Source organism: Suricata suricatta, chromosome 10 (assembly GCF_006229205.1).
Source record: "Suricata suricatta isolate VVHF042 chromosome 10, meerkat_22Aug2017_6uvM2_HiC, whole genome shotgun sequence".
In the NCBI taxonomy this organism is placed as follows: domain Eukaryota; kingdom Metazoa; phylum Chordata; class Mammalia; order Carnivora; family Herpestidae; genus Suricata; species Suricata suricatta.
In genome coordinates, this window is record NC_043709.1 from 132,011,846 (window position 1) to 132,028,487 (window position 16,642).

General features: G+C 50.0%; 1 protein-coding gene and 1 long non-coding RNA gene across 2 annotated transcripts in view; both read left to right on the plus strand.

Annotated features, from left to right (window-relative positions):
• Positions 1 to 14,394, plus strand: part of PRKCQ (protein kinase C theta) — a 169,723-nt gene extending 155,329 nt beyond the window's left edge. The window contains exons 15-17 of the mRNA XM_029955594.1: positions 2,649 to 2,837; positions 10,541 to 10,669; positions 13,177 to 14,394. Of these exons, the coding sequence (XP_029811454.1) occupies positions 2,649 to 2,837; positions 10,541 to 10,669; positions 13,177 to 13,332 (474 nt within the window). The 3' untranslated portion in view covers positions 13,333 to 14,394. The remainder of the gene's footprint in view (positions 1 to 2,648; positions 2,838 to 10,540; positions 10,670 to 13,176) is intronic.
• LOC115304845 lies at positions 2,847 to 4,063 on the plus strand. Its single transcript, XR_003914635.1, has 2 exons — positions 2,847 to 3,470; positions 3,720 to 4,063. It is a non-coding gene; the product is annotated as an uncharacterized LOC115304845 (long non-coding RNA).
• Positions 14,395 to 16,642: the final 2,248 nt, after the last annotated feature.

Consider the following 16,642-nt stretch of genomic DNA (forward strand, 5'->3'; position numbering starts at 1 on the left):
TCATTTCCACCACAGCTGTCTCCTGTCCTCCAGACTTCTTTTCGTCTGTCCTTCCAAATGAAGTGGTTTAGGAAAGACAGGAGGCTCCAGAGGAGCTTCTGGTTGCTTTGGGCTCCCCCTTGTGACAGAGCTTGGGCATTGCGAGTGAACCAGGCCCCACTTGAGGGAAATTCACCTGAACTAAGGGGGGGGGGGGGGGGGGGGGGGGGGGGGGTGGGTGTGTGCGTGTACACACACGTATGTACACATCTTTAGCACTCTCTCTGGATCTACTTTTAAACTTTGCCTTATTCCATCTTCTCTAAAGCTAACTTCATCGAGTGTACTGGCTGGCAGTTTTATGCTGGAAGTCAGTGGCAGATGGCAAATTCTGTTTGCACCTTGATCGTTATGTTCACAAATGGGTACCAGTTGATCAAGACAGGTAGTTGTTGTAGAACATGCAGCCATTTCCGTAGGACACAGCACTGCATCTTCCCTCCTTTTCACTGGATTCTCACAATAACCTAGTAGTAAATCAGCCAGATGTTACTTTTTTTTTTTTTTTAACAAATGAGACACAGAGGGGTGAAGGAGTCTGCCCCAAACTATACAGTAGGGGAGTGAGCCAGAAGTAGAACCCACAGCGTGTTGGATGGCCATCACAGCTCCACTGTGGTTCATCAACTCTCGTGTTGCAACATGGCCACTGTACCCCCAAGCCTCCGTCCAGACGTAGCTCATCCCCAACCACAGGCCTGGCGTCGGGCGGCACTCAGAGGTCAGATACGCACCTTAGTCCACTGTATCAAAGGCCTCACCGACACCAAGACCTGCAGCTTTCCCAGAAAACGCTAGGATGTCTAGAAGGTCACTTTTTCCCTTCCTAAGACCACCACTACTGCAACTTCACCATGCATTCCATTTCAAAGGAGGACCTCTAGTACTAAAAGGACCTGTGTGTTTAGGGGTGTGCTCACACACAGGGGACTGAGCTAGGTCTTAAACTACAGCGTGGAAAGGATGGCCATGCCCAGAGGGTCCCCGCCCCACTTTTTGGTTTAGTGCTTCAGTATGGTCATCGCTCCTCCATTTTGGAAATAAAGCCTCTTGTCCCCACCGCATCCTGGGAGCAACAGTCACGAGACACGAGGAGTTTCTCCTCTTCTCCATTTAACGTGTCGCGCTCCTACTAGGTACTGGTTGTAGTTGTGGTAAAATATACGTGTCATGAAATATACCCTCTTCCTGTTCTTAACAACGTTACTCAGTTGTGTGAAGTGTATTCACACTGTTGTACAACGAATCTCCAGAATTTTTTATCATCAGGCCCAACTGGAACTCTGCACCCATCAAACAACCCATTTTCCCCAAGACCTCAGCAACCGCCGCTCGTCTTTCTATCCCTATAACTCAGACTCCTCCAGGGACCTCCTATAAGTGAATTCATATACTATTTGTCTTTTTGAGTCTGGTTTGTTTTATTTAGCACAATGTCCTCAAGGTTTATCTAGGTTGGATCAGGTGTCAGGATTTCACTGTTTTAAGGCTGAACAGTATTCCATTGTATGCACAGATCACACTGTACCTATTCATCCGCTGACGGACACCATGCATGGCATTGGAAAATGTCACAGCTTGGTTAAGAGGACAAGAGTCACAGGGACACTCTCTACCTTCCACCATTCAACAAGGAAGCTGCTGAAAGCCCAGAATACAGTCTTTTCTGCCAGGATAGTGGACTGATGAAAGGGTAGAAATCTCTTAAAAAATTAGGTGGCGGGGTGCCTGGGTGGCTCAGCTGGTTAGGCCTCTGACTCTTGGTTTCAGCTCAGGTCCTGATCTCGTGGTTCATGGTTCTCACGATGTGGTTCTGAGCCCCACATCAGGCTCTGCGCTAGTAGTGCAAAGCCTGCTTGGGATTCTCTCTCTGCCTCTCCCCTGCTTAATCTTTTTTTTAAAAAAATCAAAGTGGGATCCCAGATTTTAAGTCCACGTCCCTAAAGGACACACCAGACCAGTTCTGCTCAAAGCACTGCTGTTAGGCTGCACATCGCGGTGAGAGAATTTCTGCAGCTGAAGCCTGCCATCCGAGTCGCTTTCGGCACGATGCTCACCGAATCTGACCCTTTACTGGTGACCACACACTGGACTCCTTAGTTGTGTAACTCTGGCCACACAGGCTTTAAGGGATGGATTTGGGGAGATGACTCTTTGGATGTGGGATTAACTACTAAAAGTTGATGCAAAACCTCAGGACCGACATCAGTAAAACGTGGGTTTGGTTTAGTCTCGGAATAGCGCACACACACGCACACACACACACACACACACACACACACACCTTTCTTAGGTCTGAATCTACCACCCAAGTCCTCACATCACATTTCACAGGTGGGAAAATGAAGGCTGACAGCACAGCACAGGCCAGTGGTTGCTCGTAAGGCCAAAGGAAAAGGAGAAATTAAAACCATAAATGTTTGCTCGGTTTGTGCACGGCCCACTCATTCCTATCATCGGCTTCTCACAAGCTAGTTTTCCGTGCGATAGGCGTCAAAACCACACACTGTCAGCGCCGTCAATGACTGAGTGGCCCCGAAAAGCTCCAGCAGGGTTTTCACTCGTCTGCCTCATGTTTGCTAATTACGCCTCTGCTGTCGGTCACACAGATCTTGCTGGGTCAGAAATACAACCATTCTGTTGACTGGTGGTCCTTCGGCGTTCTCCTCTACGAGATGCTGATTGGGCAGTCACCTTTCCATGGGCAAGATGAAGAAGAGCTTTTCCACTCCATCCGCATGGACAATCCCTTTTACCCTCGATGGCTTGAGAAGGAGGCAAAGGATCTTTTAGTGAAGGTAAGAGATGAAGTCAAGGAGACTCTCTAGAATGAGTGTTGGGTATTCTGATCGGTGCTCCCATTCATGTCTAGGCTCTAATTTATATGGGGTAAACAGCAGTCATCTTGAGCCAGATTTAAATGGGATGCTCACCACGTATTTCAACTGACAGGACGGACGTTAGATAGCAGAATGAGAAGATAAACATGTGCATCATTTACATAAGAAATGCCCAGGAGCCAGTTCAAGGATTCTTGAAGCCCTCGCTTTGAGATGAAATTGGCCCACCGATAGGCCCCATCTGTGGCTTCAAACTAGCCTTTGGTTTCCCATCATGCCCATTAAGCCTACTCAGGCCGGTTAACCCTCCCCTTCCCACCTGGGCGGGATGCACAACTCCAGCCAAAGACAAACCTCACTCCGCCCCTCAGCCGTAAAACACGGTCTCAGCTGGGACAGTCAGACCGTTCAGCCCGTGAAAGTCGTCACTGTCAACCCGATCTCCAATGCAAAGACTTAACCCCTCTTCTTCGGCAGGCTCAGGGCGGGGAGCCACTCATTTTGGAGAAGGGAATGTGGTCATGTTTGTGGTCAACTGCATCCTTGTTCTCTTCCTCTCCAGCTCTTGGGTTCTACTGCAGACCTTCCCAGGTGAGAAGCAGGGAGAGGATGGAGGAATAGGGAGAAACCGTTGTTCTTTCATGGCCGGGTGGCTCCGTGCTTGGAGTCTGGTGCTCCGTGAGAGCCAAGACTTCTGTGAGATGTTCTCAAAGGCCTCTTGGAAGTAGTGGTCACCAGGGATATTTTGGGCGAAAGCCCTTGATACACAGGCCATTTGTGTATCGTATCCCTGCCCAGATCCTATACCAGACTCCATTTCTACAACATTCTGTCCCACAGAGACCCCACTGCTCACTGCCTGCTGAGACGGCCTCTTAGGCAGGATTTAAAATGCTGCGGATCAGCCCTCCTGTCACCTCCCCTTCCCGTGTCCACTGGAAATACTGATTTATCTTTCACCCTGTAACTCAGAATGCAGACTGTCACCATCTCTGCAGAATTCACCGTCAAAGCAAGACTCTGGCCCCAGTCTGTGACAGCCCAGACTCCAGGGAGAACTGGCTGTGCTACCGATGGGAACCAGGCCCTGAGAACCCCTTGCCACGAACCAGGAGCTCCCAGGGAAAAACCAATGAAGAGACATAAGCAGCACCTGAGAGCTACCATTAAAAATAGGGACTACAGGCAGAGCCTGGTTTGGTTTTTTTTGAAGATGCAAAGGGACACCTACAGTGAGAGTACAAAAAACGAAAATAAATCTCGGTAGTACAACATGCTATTACATAGAACGACAGCCACTTGCCCTCACTGAGCTGTCCCAGCAAGCGTTTGATGGAGGAGATGAACCAGCATGATCGGGAAGCCAACGAACCTAGAAGTGGACCAAGAACGCAGGTGTTTCGGATCCTGGCATCTCCTGTCCCAGCTGGGTTAACTTAGGAAGATAGTTTTCAGACTTGTCTTTATGTTGAAAAGGAGGGCAGAGTAAGACCCTTCAACATTGGAAGCCATCAGTGAACTTTAAAATCTTTTTTAAACATTTTTGAGAGAGAGAGAGAGAGAGAGAGAGAGAGAGAGAGAGAGAGAGAGAGAGAGAACCTGAAGGAGGCTCCGAGCTATCAGCACAGAGCTGGACGCAGGGCTCAAACCATGAACCTGAGCCGAAGTCGGACGCTTAACCGACTGACCACCAGGCGCCCCCGGGGATTGGAAATCTGAACTAAAACCATCACGAGGCCCATCTCCTCAACTACGGGACTTAAAGGGAACCCACTTCGCCCACTCTAACACACGCGGCAACTTGTCCCGAGTCTGAAACGCGGAGGCAACCCCGCAGGTGTCCCTCAGGAGTCGAGGGCCCGCAGACCCCTCCTGGGACCCGGCCCGAGGCTGATGGCAATTTGGCTTTCCGTTCCCGTAATCCAAACAAAGCACACACCTTGAAAACTCCCGTAACGACTGCTTAAATACACGTTACTGACTGGCCAACGCACAGATAAGACGGAAGCTGATTTCAAAAGTAGGAGTGTGAAGACGACAACGGCAAGAACGAGCAGGATCGGAAGGGACACGGTGCTGCTCTCCAGACAGGCCAGCAGAGGCCCTGTCACGGCTGCCGCCCGGACCGCGCGGGGCTCCAGCTGCTGTAACGGAGTGTCACAGACGCAGGGGCTCCCACCGCAGCTTTACTTACAGTTCCGGAGGCTGGGGTCCGGGGGCGGCTTCCCCTGCCCTGCAGACGCACCGCGCTGCTGCGCCCTCACTCACCCGGCCAGGAGCCCGCTGCTGCGCCCTCTTATAAGGACTCTAGTCCTACTGGCTCGGCCTCCCACCCACATGACCTCACTCAACCTTAATTACTCGCGTCCTCCAAGTACACTCACATGGGGTTAGGCTTCCGTGTGAGGGTTTTCGAGGGGATGCACTTCAGTCTTGCAGCGTGAGGGGGCGCTGCGAAGGCCGGGCCCACAGAACCCCCCACCCCAAGTCGGGACTAAGGAAGCCGCTGGAGGCGATCCACCTTCACCTGCCGGCGGCCCGCAAAAGCTCCGCGGCCGCGCGTCCGAACCCAGCACGCCTCGGGCTCTGGGGGGCTCCTGGCCGGCGGTGAGGGCGAAGGCGCAACGGGGCCAGGTGGAGTCCGTCAGAAGTAAATGCTGGAAGCGGTGGTTTGCAGAGGAGAGAAAGACGGCCTGGGAAGGACGGACCCCTTCGGGTGGGGAGGGAAGATGACAGGTCAGGTGGGGGGAATATCACTCAGCAAGAAAAGGGAAGGAGCTCTCGTTGATCCACAGAACGACGCGGGTGGATCGCAAGGGCACCGTGCCGAGTGAGAGGGGCCAGTTTCCACGGGTCGCTCCTGTGGGACCGTCTCTGGAGGACACTGCGGAGATGGAACTCGGATCGGGGCAGCGGGGACTGGGAGAGGGGAAGCAGGACAGCGGCTGTAAAGGATCCCAGAGGACGGCTTTGTCCGGACAGGACAGCGCTGTATCTTGGGCGTCACGGCAGTTACCCAGATCTACCATGGGATGGAATGCAGACACACACATTGTATCAACACTGGTCTCCTGGTTCTGGTGTCATTCTAGAACTATAAACAGTGTAGGCACTGGGGGAAGCTAGGTGACGGGCACACCGGACCCCTGTACTGGCTTTTAACATCCTGTGAAAATCGGCATGTGCGGACTGGATGTGCCAGACCCAAATTCCTACGTTGAAGCCCTACCCCCTAAAATGATGATTACAGGAGGTGAGGCCTTTGGGACATACTTAGGCAGAGATGATGTGATGGGGGGGGGGGGAACCACAGTGGACTAGCGCTCTTATAAAAAGAGGAAGAGAAAGCACCCCCCAAGTGCATGCACCAGGGGAAGGCCGCGAGAGGACCCAGCAACGAGGGGGCCACCTACGAGCCAAAAAGAGGGTCCTCGCCAGAAACTGCCACACGGGCACCTTGCTCTGGGACTCCCAGACTCCAGAACTGTGAAAAATCAATGCCTGTCATTTACGCCACCACTCAGTTCCTGTTGTTTTGTTATAGCGCCCCAAGCGGACGAAGACACCATGACTGTTTCAAAGTAAAAAGTTTAAAGACAAAATTAAATCTAAGGGTAAATATCAAAATTGTGTGCCGTTGCAGTAGCAGGAAAAACATTTGCGGTGAGAACCGAAAATGAATCTGGCTGAACAGAGCAGAAGCCAAGACAAGGAAGGATAAAAAATGGGGGAGAGTGGGACTCGTTGGTGAAAGACGCTTTAAATCCACGTGGAAGAGACGGGGCCTCCCCTTCCCCCCAGGAGCGGGCAAAACCCCACGTCCTTCCTCCATGAGGTGGGCAGTCCGCTGCCATGTCCTAGGAGTTAGGCCGATAAAAAGTGGTTTCTGTCCTGCAATTTGCTGACAGGAAGACTGGCTTCTAGTTGCATCTCTGCTCCTCTTTCTCTCTAACTTTGGTCCCACAGGCCCCCCCTCGTCCGTCAGCTCCCTTTTCTGCAAAAATCAAAGGTAGTAGCATCGTTTCTGAGAAACTCCCCGGAGGGAATTATACGTAACGTAACACCCAGAAGCGATGAGTCCTCTAAAACAACGGCATCTGTTTATAGCAGCCGCGTCAGTACCACAGTGCAGCCCCTCTGGCCCCGCAGCACACAGATGCATGTAGGGCACCGGGCAGCCACACAGAGGAGCTGTGCCCCAGCACCAACTGCATCTGGGACATGCTGCTCAGCTGAGTCTTGCCAAGGAAACACCCCTTTCTCCCTCCCGTATTCATCCCGGATGTCCTGACCATTTGGGAATGGATGGAGAACAACGGTCTCCAACGGAAGCACCTGTCCCTCCTGCAGAAGGCCATCTCTGCGGAGGGATCGAGGAGGGAGAAGGCTCCAGGGACGGGGCCCAGGCGCCGGTGGCCGTCCTCAGCAGCCCAGCGCCGCCCTCCGGCCCAGACAGCCGAGTCCGGGCCCTCCACGTCCCCGAGGCGTGCCGTTTCCCGTCAATGTAAACCACCCGCTGACAGCTTCCATGAACACAGGCGAGGCTGCCTTCACGAACACGCAGTGCCTCGGTGCAGCTTCTCAGGCTCGGAGCCCGTGGCCTCCCGCGGGGTCACCGGAGCTGGAGGAGGAGGCGTGCTTTGCTGCAGGGCAGAGAAGACAAAGACGGACCCTGTGCAAGTCTGCAGAGGGGTCTAAGTCTCCAGCATGAGATCGTGTTGTACTCCCACGACACATTTTGTCTTTGAGAGGATTTTTTTTTAATTTCACAAGTACACAGACCAGGCTCAGAAGGCTTCGTCGGGACGCCCTAGGTGCCAATCCACCTGGTACTGGAAAAATCCAGCAGGAAACAGCATGGGTCACGCCTGGCCTAGAGCAATCCTTCTTCAATTACTTCTCCTTGTGTTCACTAAGCCTTTAACTACAGCATGAGCCACTCACACCTCCTCCCTCCTCTTGTTTCATGGAGATGTCCTTAAAACATAGAGGCCACTAGGCGTGATGATCATTTCTAGGGAAGAGATATGCGGCAGGTCGCTCCCTCCCTCCGCTTCTAAAAAGTCAATCTGCTTCTCCAGCTGCTGACCTACACTGGTGTTTGAGTCCCCAGAAGAAAAGTTCTCCTGCACGCCTGATGCCTTTTCTCCATGCCGTCCGACATGCTGAAGACGAGGCTGACGGAAGGTAATGGCTGGAGACAAAGGACCTGCAGGTAGTGAAGGAGGAAGACAACGTGCTCACTTACTTACCGAGCACTTACTGCGTCCACTTTGTGCACGGCACTGTGCTAGGCTCTGTAGGAAAGAGAAACATAAATAGTGTCTGCCCTCTAGAGCTTACACTCTAGTAAAAAAAAAAAAATACTACTGAAGAAATACTCGTAGGGTGCCCAGGGGGCTCAGTCAGTTAAGCGTCTGACTTTGGCTCAGGTCATGATCTCATCACTCATGGGTTCGAGCCCCACGTCAGGCTGTGTGCTGACAGGTCAGAGCCTGGAGCCTGCTTCGGATTCCGTGTGTCTCTCTCTGCCCCTCCCCCACTAAAAAATAAATAAAAACATTAAAAAATACTGTTAAAGTAGATAGACACTTTCTCTAATGGAGGGATGATGTTCAGACGTTCTCTGGAGCCCAGAGGAGAGACTGTCCAACACCTGAGGCAGGAAGAGGCTGTTTATAGTTTGGGCTGTACCCCTGGCTGGCCCTGCGATCTTCAGCAGGCTATTTAGCTTCTCTCGGCCTCAGTTTTCTTGACTGACTATTGGGACAGTGATGCCTGCTTTTAGAATCTGTCCTCAATGTCGGGCCAATACAGGCGCTGCGCCGACTCTAGGGAACGCTGGTTGGAGTAAGTCACGGAGCCAACCACAGGACAATGGGTATGACCTGAAGGGCAGGGAGAGCGCACCAAGAGCTGACGTAATCAAAGAAAGCGTCACAGAGAAGAGGGGGTAAAAGCCAAACCCTGAATGGTGAGCTGGGATTTAAAGAGGAGAAGCAAAGCGGGGCAGACTGTGGGGAGAGGGATCTCCTGCAAGACGGCGAGGTCAGTAGTGAAGGACAGAGGAAGGAAAGGCAGGCGGCACACTCCGTGAGGAGACCTGGCTGGACAGGAGAGGGGGTTAAAGTGGGGATAGAAGGGTGTGTCCACAGAGGCCTCAGAGACCCTGGGGTGACCCCCCAGGCTCACAGGATGTTAGGACTCACCCTGCATTTTCCAGCACAGGAAGTGGAGACTGAGAAAACTTGGGCAAGGCCACGTGGGTAGGAGGTCTCTTGGTGACAGCCTCACACAGGGGCTTTCTAACAGAGCTTCGGAATATCAAGTTTCCATGGGGAGGCCTCGGCGGCCACCATATGGTAAAGAGGAGAGGAAGTTCGGACAATGAGCATGCGGCCATACTAGCTGGTTACATGGGCATTCCACTTGGACTTTTAAAAAGATCATCATAATTTCAAAAAAGAAGAAAATCATCTCCACTTTGCTATAGCATATTGGTTTTTTTCTTCTTTTGGTTTTGGGCTTCTGAGGAGCTTTTGGGTAGAGCCTTTGAAGATTTTCAAGTAAGAAGAGAACATAAGTAAAGCAGTGTTTGAAAACACATAGACTTCCTATTCTTACAAGAGATAAAAGCAGATCTCTGTAATTTAGTTGTTAATGGAGGTCCAGTCCTGCCAGAGCCTCAGGGAATATTACTGTTTCAGAGACACACAGCATCCCTGTGACACCCTATAGCCAGAAGTTACGTTATAAACAAACATCTAGCTGAGGTATAAAAAAAAGGGGTAACTACTTCAGGCACTAGGGACCTGGGACTCCCCAGGTCTCGTGTTTGGACTCTCTTTCCCATACTGCCCTTGACCTGCTGCGTTTGAGTTTGAAGAGTTTCCAAGCTCCTTTCCTGTCCTGGCCAAGGTTCGGGGTGGCCTGATAGTAACAGGAGAAGGGCCAGCGCAAAGAAGGAAATATACATGTAACCGACCAGAAAGCTACACATAACCGACCAGAAATCGTTAAAGAAGACATGAATTAGTTACTTTACCAGCAGATGTGCAGGAAGCAGGAATGATTCTCGCTGCTCAGACGCCTTATCCAAAGCTGACCATCAGGGACTAGTTCATATTATATGCCCACAGCAAGACTATTGTCCTTTGAAGGCAGCTTTGTAAGAAATCAAACTCCATTATTGGGCAGTCATCCCAGCAACAAATAGATTGATCACTTCTTCTACGTAGTTGGGTTTTACAGACCAGGAATCAGTGCACATGCATGTGCACGTGTGTGATTTCATCTCACGCACAGAACCGCCCCGTGGGAAGGACACTTCACTCACTTTACAGGTGAGGACACAGGCTCAGAGTTCTGTAACATGCTAGAGGCCCCGTAAGTAACACAAGGCAAAGCTGGTTTAAACCAGGTCAGTATCACTCAGAAGACCGCATTTCTAGGGCAAGCAGCAAGGGAGCGAAAGCCCAGACTCTGGAATATTCAGAATGGCAGTAGAAAAAGGTTAGAAAAGCAAGCATTAGAAAGCAGTCTTTACCTTGTGGAGTCAAATCCGTGTGGCTTGCGGCTCACACACTAAGAAATGCAGCCTCATCTGAAGCTGCCCGGCTGGTCCCGGGAGACCTAACCATTTTCTTTCTGCTGCTTCTCAGCTCTTCGTGAGGGAACCTGAAAAGAGACTAGGAGTGAGGGGAGACATCCGCCAGCATCCTTTGTTTCGGGAGATCAACTGGGAAGAGCTTGAAAGAAAGGAGATTGACCCACCCTTCCGGCCTAAAGTGGTAAGGACCCAGCCAGGGCCATTTGGTGCCAGCCTGGCTGCCTGCCCCTCCCCCCTGCTTGAGCCCCTACCTTCCCTCCAGAGCGCAGTTCTCGGAGGAAGTGCCTCCTTAACCGTAATTCAGGTTACCTGGCTGGTGGGGGGATGGGGTGCGGGGACGTTACTCTCGTTTGCAGTCTAACCTGTGCAATGAACACATACCTGCTGAAAACTGAATCCCATGCCTCAGACTTGACACTCATGGCCCAGAAGCTCTGTGATGAGACACGGTGCCATTGTATGGGGTACATTCGTGCCCCACGGTCACAAATTCTGTGACCCAAACGTGTAGGTCAGGGGCTTTGGAACCATCTTTTCCATGATATTTATTAAAGTTGGCCTGCCATTTGCAATTCATTCACGTCACTACATTTCCTAATGACAATTGTTAAATGTTGCTCTTTTGAAGGAAAAGGTCAATTGGGGCTTAGAAAAAGACAGATCTCTAAATTGCCATGCGTATGCTCACTAGCAGAAGTCACTAACCTTCAGGAGAAAGGGCACAACGACCTGCCCATGTGCGGAACACACCGTAAAGTGAAGACGAAGTAAAAAAGGGGTGCCCGGGGGGCTCAGTGGGTTAAGCGTCTGACTCTTGATTACGGCTCAGGTCATGCTCTCACGGTTCGAGAGACTGAGCCGGCGTGGAGCCCCAGGTCGGGCTCTGCACTGACAATGCAGAGCCTGCTTGGGTTTCTCTCCCTCCCTTCCTCCCTCCCTCTCTGCCCCTCCCCTGCTCACATACACATGCATGCTCTCTCTAGAAATAAATCAATAAACTTACACGAAAGCAAAGCACAGTTAAATTGAAAAGCTCCGCAGATGGAATGCTGGGAAGGGTGAGTGCACACGCAGCCCTGAACTGTACTCCGAAAAACAGTTCCAACAGTCACTTTTTGGTTACATATATTTCACTACAATTTTTACAATAAATAGTTTTTGTTTTGTTTTTAAATTTTTTTAATGTTTGCTTATTTTTGAGAGAGAGTGAGCAAGGGAGGGTCAGAGAGAGAGAGGGAGACACAGAATCTGACGCAGGCTCCAGGCTCTGAGCTGTCAGCACAGAGCCTGACATGGGGTTTAAACTCAAGAACCACCAGATCATGACCTGAGCTGAAGTCAGACATTTAACCGACTGTGCCACCCAGGCGCCCCTCAATAAATAGGTTTTTTTTTTTTTTTTTTAAGAGTAAAGCAAATGGTAGCTCTGTCAGCATTACCCATTCCTGGTCATTTCTGGGAAAGAGCAGCCACGACGTGGCTGGATATAAACCATCTCCACCATGTCTTCGCTTGGAGATGGGACACGCTCGCAGCTTCCAAAGCAGAGCGCTTCACTCTAGAAAGCAAACAGCTGCTACTGTGGGTCAGGAGAGGGGAGGGTGAAGCAAGTGTTCCCAGGACACACTTGTCCAAAGCTCTGGGGATGCTCTGTGGGTTCCTTCCATAGGTTGGTCTCCAATGCTTACTGTTTGGACCAGCACCATACCTAACACATGGGTTGATAATTTGTGAAATGACTTTTTTTACATTGTTTTAGCTCATCGGAACAATGTAATTCATGCCTCAACTTCCACAGTGCCTCACAACTGACCTGATGTCATCCACCTAAAACTCAGACAATTGATCTACATTTTCCCTACAGGACAATTTCTGATTCTGCCGGGAAGAAGGAGTTTCCCTGACCTGTTGTCCAAGCAGTTATTTCTAGGCAGAAGGCCACAGGCCATTGGCTTCGCCAGCTCAGGGCCCCCCTTGAGGGGAAGAAGAGTCTGACTTTTAGTTATCCTCATATATATAAGGGTGACTTTTGATCATCTTAAAAAACTGACCTATACCGCCTACTAAGCAGTGTCTATAAGCAGGTGTTTGTTTTTACATTCTCTTTGTTTTCTCATGGGCGCCAGTGACCCAGGTGGCTTGAGGGGAGTTTGTCCCCATCTATCTATGGAAGACACTCCAAGATGGCTAATCATAAAGTTAGCATGGATAGAGGAATCAACAGTAGTGAAGGACATTGATATAAGAATAGGAATATCTCCTCTAAAACTCCTTCCCTCGACTCCCATCTTCCATCCCTCCCGCTTCCCCTACCCAAACTATCCCCCAAAGACTAAAAGGATACAGGTCAAATTTGGGCTCACCACTTTTTCAAAAAGTGGCCAATCCCGTTTCATGTAAACACTTAACCAGAAGCATTAGACCCTATTTGAATGTATATAATGAAATTCCTTGGCATGAGTTTAATCGTACTATTGCTAAACTAATGCCTTGGGGTCTTAGGAATGTTCCATAAATCCACATATGACCATCTACACGTATTACTTCAGTTTATATGCAATGTAGATAGTGTGCATTGTCATCTACAGATGATAGCCTCGATAATGAAAAGAAAGATCGATAGGGAAAAGAAAGATCGTTAATTCACTGATTTTCTCCCCTTTTTTCCTCCCTCAAACTCTGATCAAGAAATCACCGTGCGACTGCAGCAATTTCGACAAAGAATTCTTAAATGAGAAACCCCGGCTCTCACTGGCTGACAGGACCCTCATCAACAGCATGGACCAGAACATGTTCAGAAACTTTTCCTTCATTAACCCAGGGATGGAGAGGTTGATATCCTGAACCACTTCCCCTGACACTCCAGGGAACTCGCCATCTCCCTGCAAACTGGTTCAAATGTCACTCCTTGGATTCCTTTTCACCTTGGAAAAGAAAAGAAACACTCAATAATGCCGGCTGAGACCTTGAGCTCCTCACTGACTTTGTCTCTGCAGCAGAACGCAGCTCCACTAATTACAGCGCCCTTAGGTGTCTCTCCTGTCTTCTCCTGCAGCCACCTTGAAGTGAGGTCATTACTAACCACTTATTTACCGGAACGACGGCTCTCCTCCTCACTGTGAACCATCTGAAAACCTAACATCGCCCTACATTGTGGCTCTTCACGTGGGCACCAACGGCTGATCAGTGAAATACTTGGTGACCCAAGGGGCACAGTGAGGACGGACTTCTCGAGACCGAAACAGCACGTTGCCTGGTGTAAGAGTGGACTTCCGTCAGCCACAGACAAGTAGCCACTAACCGTTTTATCCTGTCCACTCCTGGGGAAGTGTAAGTGGTAGGGGAGGAAGTCATGGATAGGTGTTTATGGGAATCCTTCACAATAAACATAGCTTGTAACTTGAGATTTACAAATCCATTCATTCTGATCAGCCATGAAATTCTTGGCAAAGAGGAAAATGGTAACCGAGAAGAGTTCATGTCACTGAGAGGGAGGGTTTAATTAAACATCTACTCCAGCTATCTTATCAGCGTAGATATTGCACTTAGAGTCCAACAAAGATAGACTCTTACTCCCGCCAGCAGACCCCCCCCCATCCACCCGCTCTCACGTGATTTCAATATCCATGGAAGTCACTCACTACAGTCCTCTTCACACAGTAACAGAAAGGGCATAATTCTTCCAAGAGAAAAGAAAACCAATCTCTTATGATACCCTTAATGGTGATATCATGACTCATAAGTCTCCCTTTAGGCATTATTTAAGATAAAAGACCCACGCAGGCTACTTGGAGCAGTCAGTCTTGTTTGATGAGAATTCTAGCTATATATTTTTAAGTACCTGTGCTGTTTGTATATTTTGATAAAATATTGTGACTTACTGGCAAGTAGATGGATATGTAAAAATGGAATAAAAGAAAGAAAGAAAGATGTCTCCTAATAGTTTAATTCCCTACTTGTCCCCCCAAGAACTTGGTTTTGTCATGGTTATCATCAGATTTGGGGAATCACTAAAATTCCCCCAAAAGACTGAGAAACTCATAACTTTTAAGTTACTATGTTCCTCTTTCCCTTTACCACCAGATCTCTTGGGAGTGGTCTACACATGTTTCTTCTACTCCTCCAATGCCCGAATCCAGGTCCGCCCTCCTATATGTCCCCAGGACCAACTTCCTGCCAGCCTGTATGCAATGCACTAGGTCTTTATCTATCTTTCTTAAGTTTTTTATACAAGGAATAACCCTCCTTTGATCTGGATCCCATTATCACTGTGATACCTCACTTTCCCTCTCACTCCCTCCACCTGAGATTGCTCCCTTGACCAGCCCCTTCCCTCCTACCCCCAATCACTTCCAAGGCTTCTCTCCCCATCTCGTTTCCACTGTTCTCTTGGTCCTTTCCTGCCACCTCATGCCTTCAGGGACCACTCAGTGCATGTCATCTCAAATCCACATCTCCAGTTCTAACCTTGCTTCTAGGCTTTAAACAGTCCCTCCAGAGGTACATGCAGAGAAGGGAAGGCTGTGTGCAGAGGGAGACAGAGATTGGAGCGGTTGGGCTTCAAGCCGAGGGGCTCGAGGAGCCACCAGAAGCTGGAAGAGGCAAGGAGGGGGCTGTCCCCAGAGCCTTCAGAGGGAGCGCGGTCCCACCAACACCTTGAGTTTGAACTCTCGGCCTCTAAAACTGTGAGAGAATAGATTTCTGTTGTTTTTAGGTCATCCAGTTTGTGGAAATTTATTCTAGCAACCACAGGAAAGTAAGACACACTGCTAAATGAAACCAGTGGGGCACCAGGAGGTACAGAGCTCCGTGTGTCCCTGGCCACCACCCACCACAGTGTGAACAGGGGCGTCTGGCTCCTGCCAGACCCTCACCCCACTTCTGTGACGTAACTTCCCACATCACTCCACCTTCTGTCCGTAGCAATTCCCCGCTGTTGCGCTCACTCTTCCTTGCTTATTACCTCCTTTCTCTTGCCTGCTTTGCCCCTCGCCTGCCTGCTTAGTAAGGGCAAGGGGGCATCGCAGTGGGTATAGGGACTCCTGCAATGGGGTCTTTCAGGGGGTGAGAGAGACTGGACTCAACTCCAAATACAGCATGGCACAGTGGGAGTTTATGGACAAAACACAGGGTGGGGGTCCAAGAATAAAAAGACTAAGAGGAAACATCAGGAGTAAGGAGGATTCTGACCAAACCAACCTCACAGGATTCGTGCTGAAGGCAGCCAGGTGATCAGACATCGTCACCTGGGGGGTGGCAGAGAATCAAGAACTCAATCAGATACCCAGGATGGGGGGCGGGGGCGGTTCTTGTTAAACTGATTTGCTAGGACTTGTGTGAAAAGGGGATGATGCAGAGTCAAACACGGAAGCCCAAAAGTCATGCCTCACTGAAAAATCATTCAGGACACACCCGAGCTGTCTGAGGGTCAGCTGTCCTGGTGTGGTTTGCCCACATCAGACGGTGCCCCAGCAGCAAGGGGTCCCCTGGGAACACCTGGCACAGCTTTTCCCTCAAGAGGGGGAGGAGCAGACTCCAACAGCCCACACACAAGGACCCCCGCAGCCCCTCCACTGCTGCAGACACGAAGGCGTTAAGGGGCTCATACCTACACCCCACAAGGAACCCATACTACTCAATAGCAAAAACCTAACAACTAAAAATGGTCAAAGGACTTACAGACATTTCTCCAAGGAAGACATCCAGACAGCCAAAAGGGACATGAAAGGTGCTCAGCGCCACACCATCAGGGAAATACAAATCAAAACTGCACCAGCGTATCACCTCACACCTGTCTCAGAATGCCTAGTATCAAACAGTCAAGAAATAAGTGTTGGTGAGGATGTGGAGAAAAGGGAACCCTTGTGCACGGCTGGTGGGGATGCACACTGGTGCAGCCACTCTGGAGAACAATGGAGGCTCCTCAAAAAATTAAAAATAGAGCTACCTTATAACCCAGCAATTCCCCCTGTGGGAAAGTCCAAAGAAAATGAAACCAGTATCTTGGAGAGATCTGAAATCCTACGTTCACCATAGCGTTATTCACACTAGCCTGGTATAGACACATCCTAAATGCCCATAAATGATGAAGGGATGAAGCAAGAATGGTGCATATATACAATGAGTACTTTCAGCCTTAAAAAAAGAAAATCCT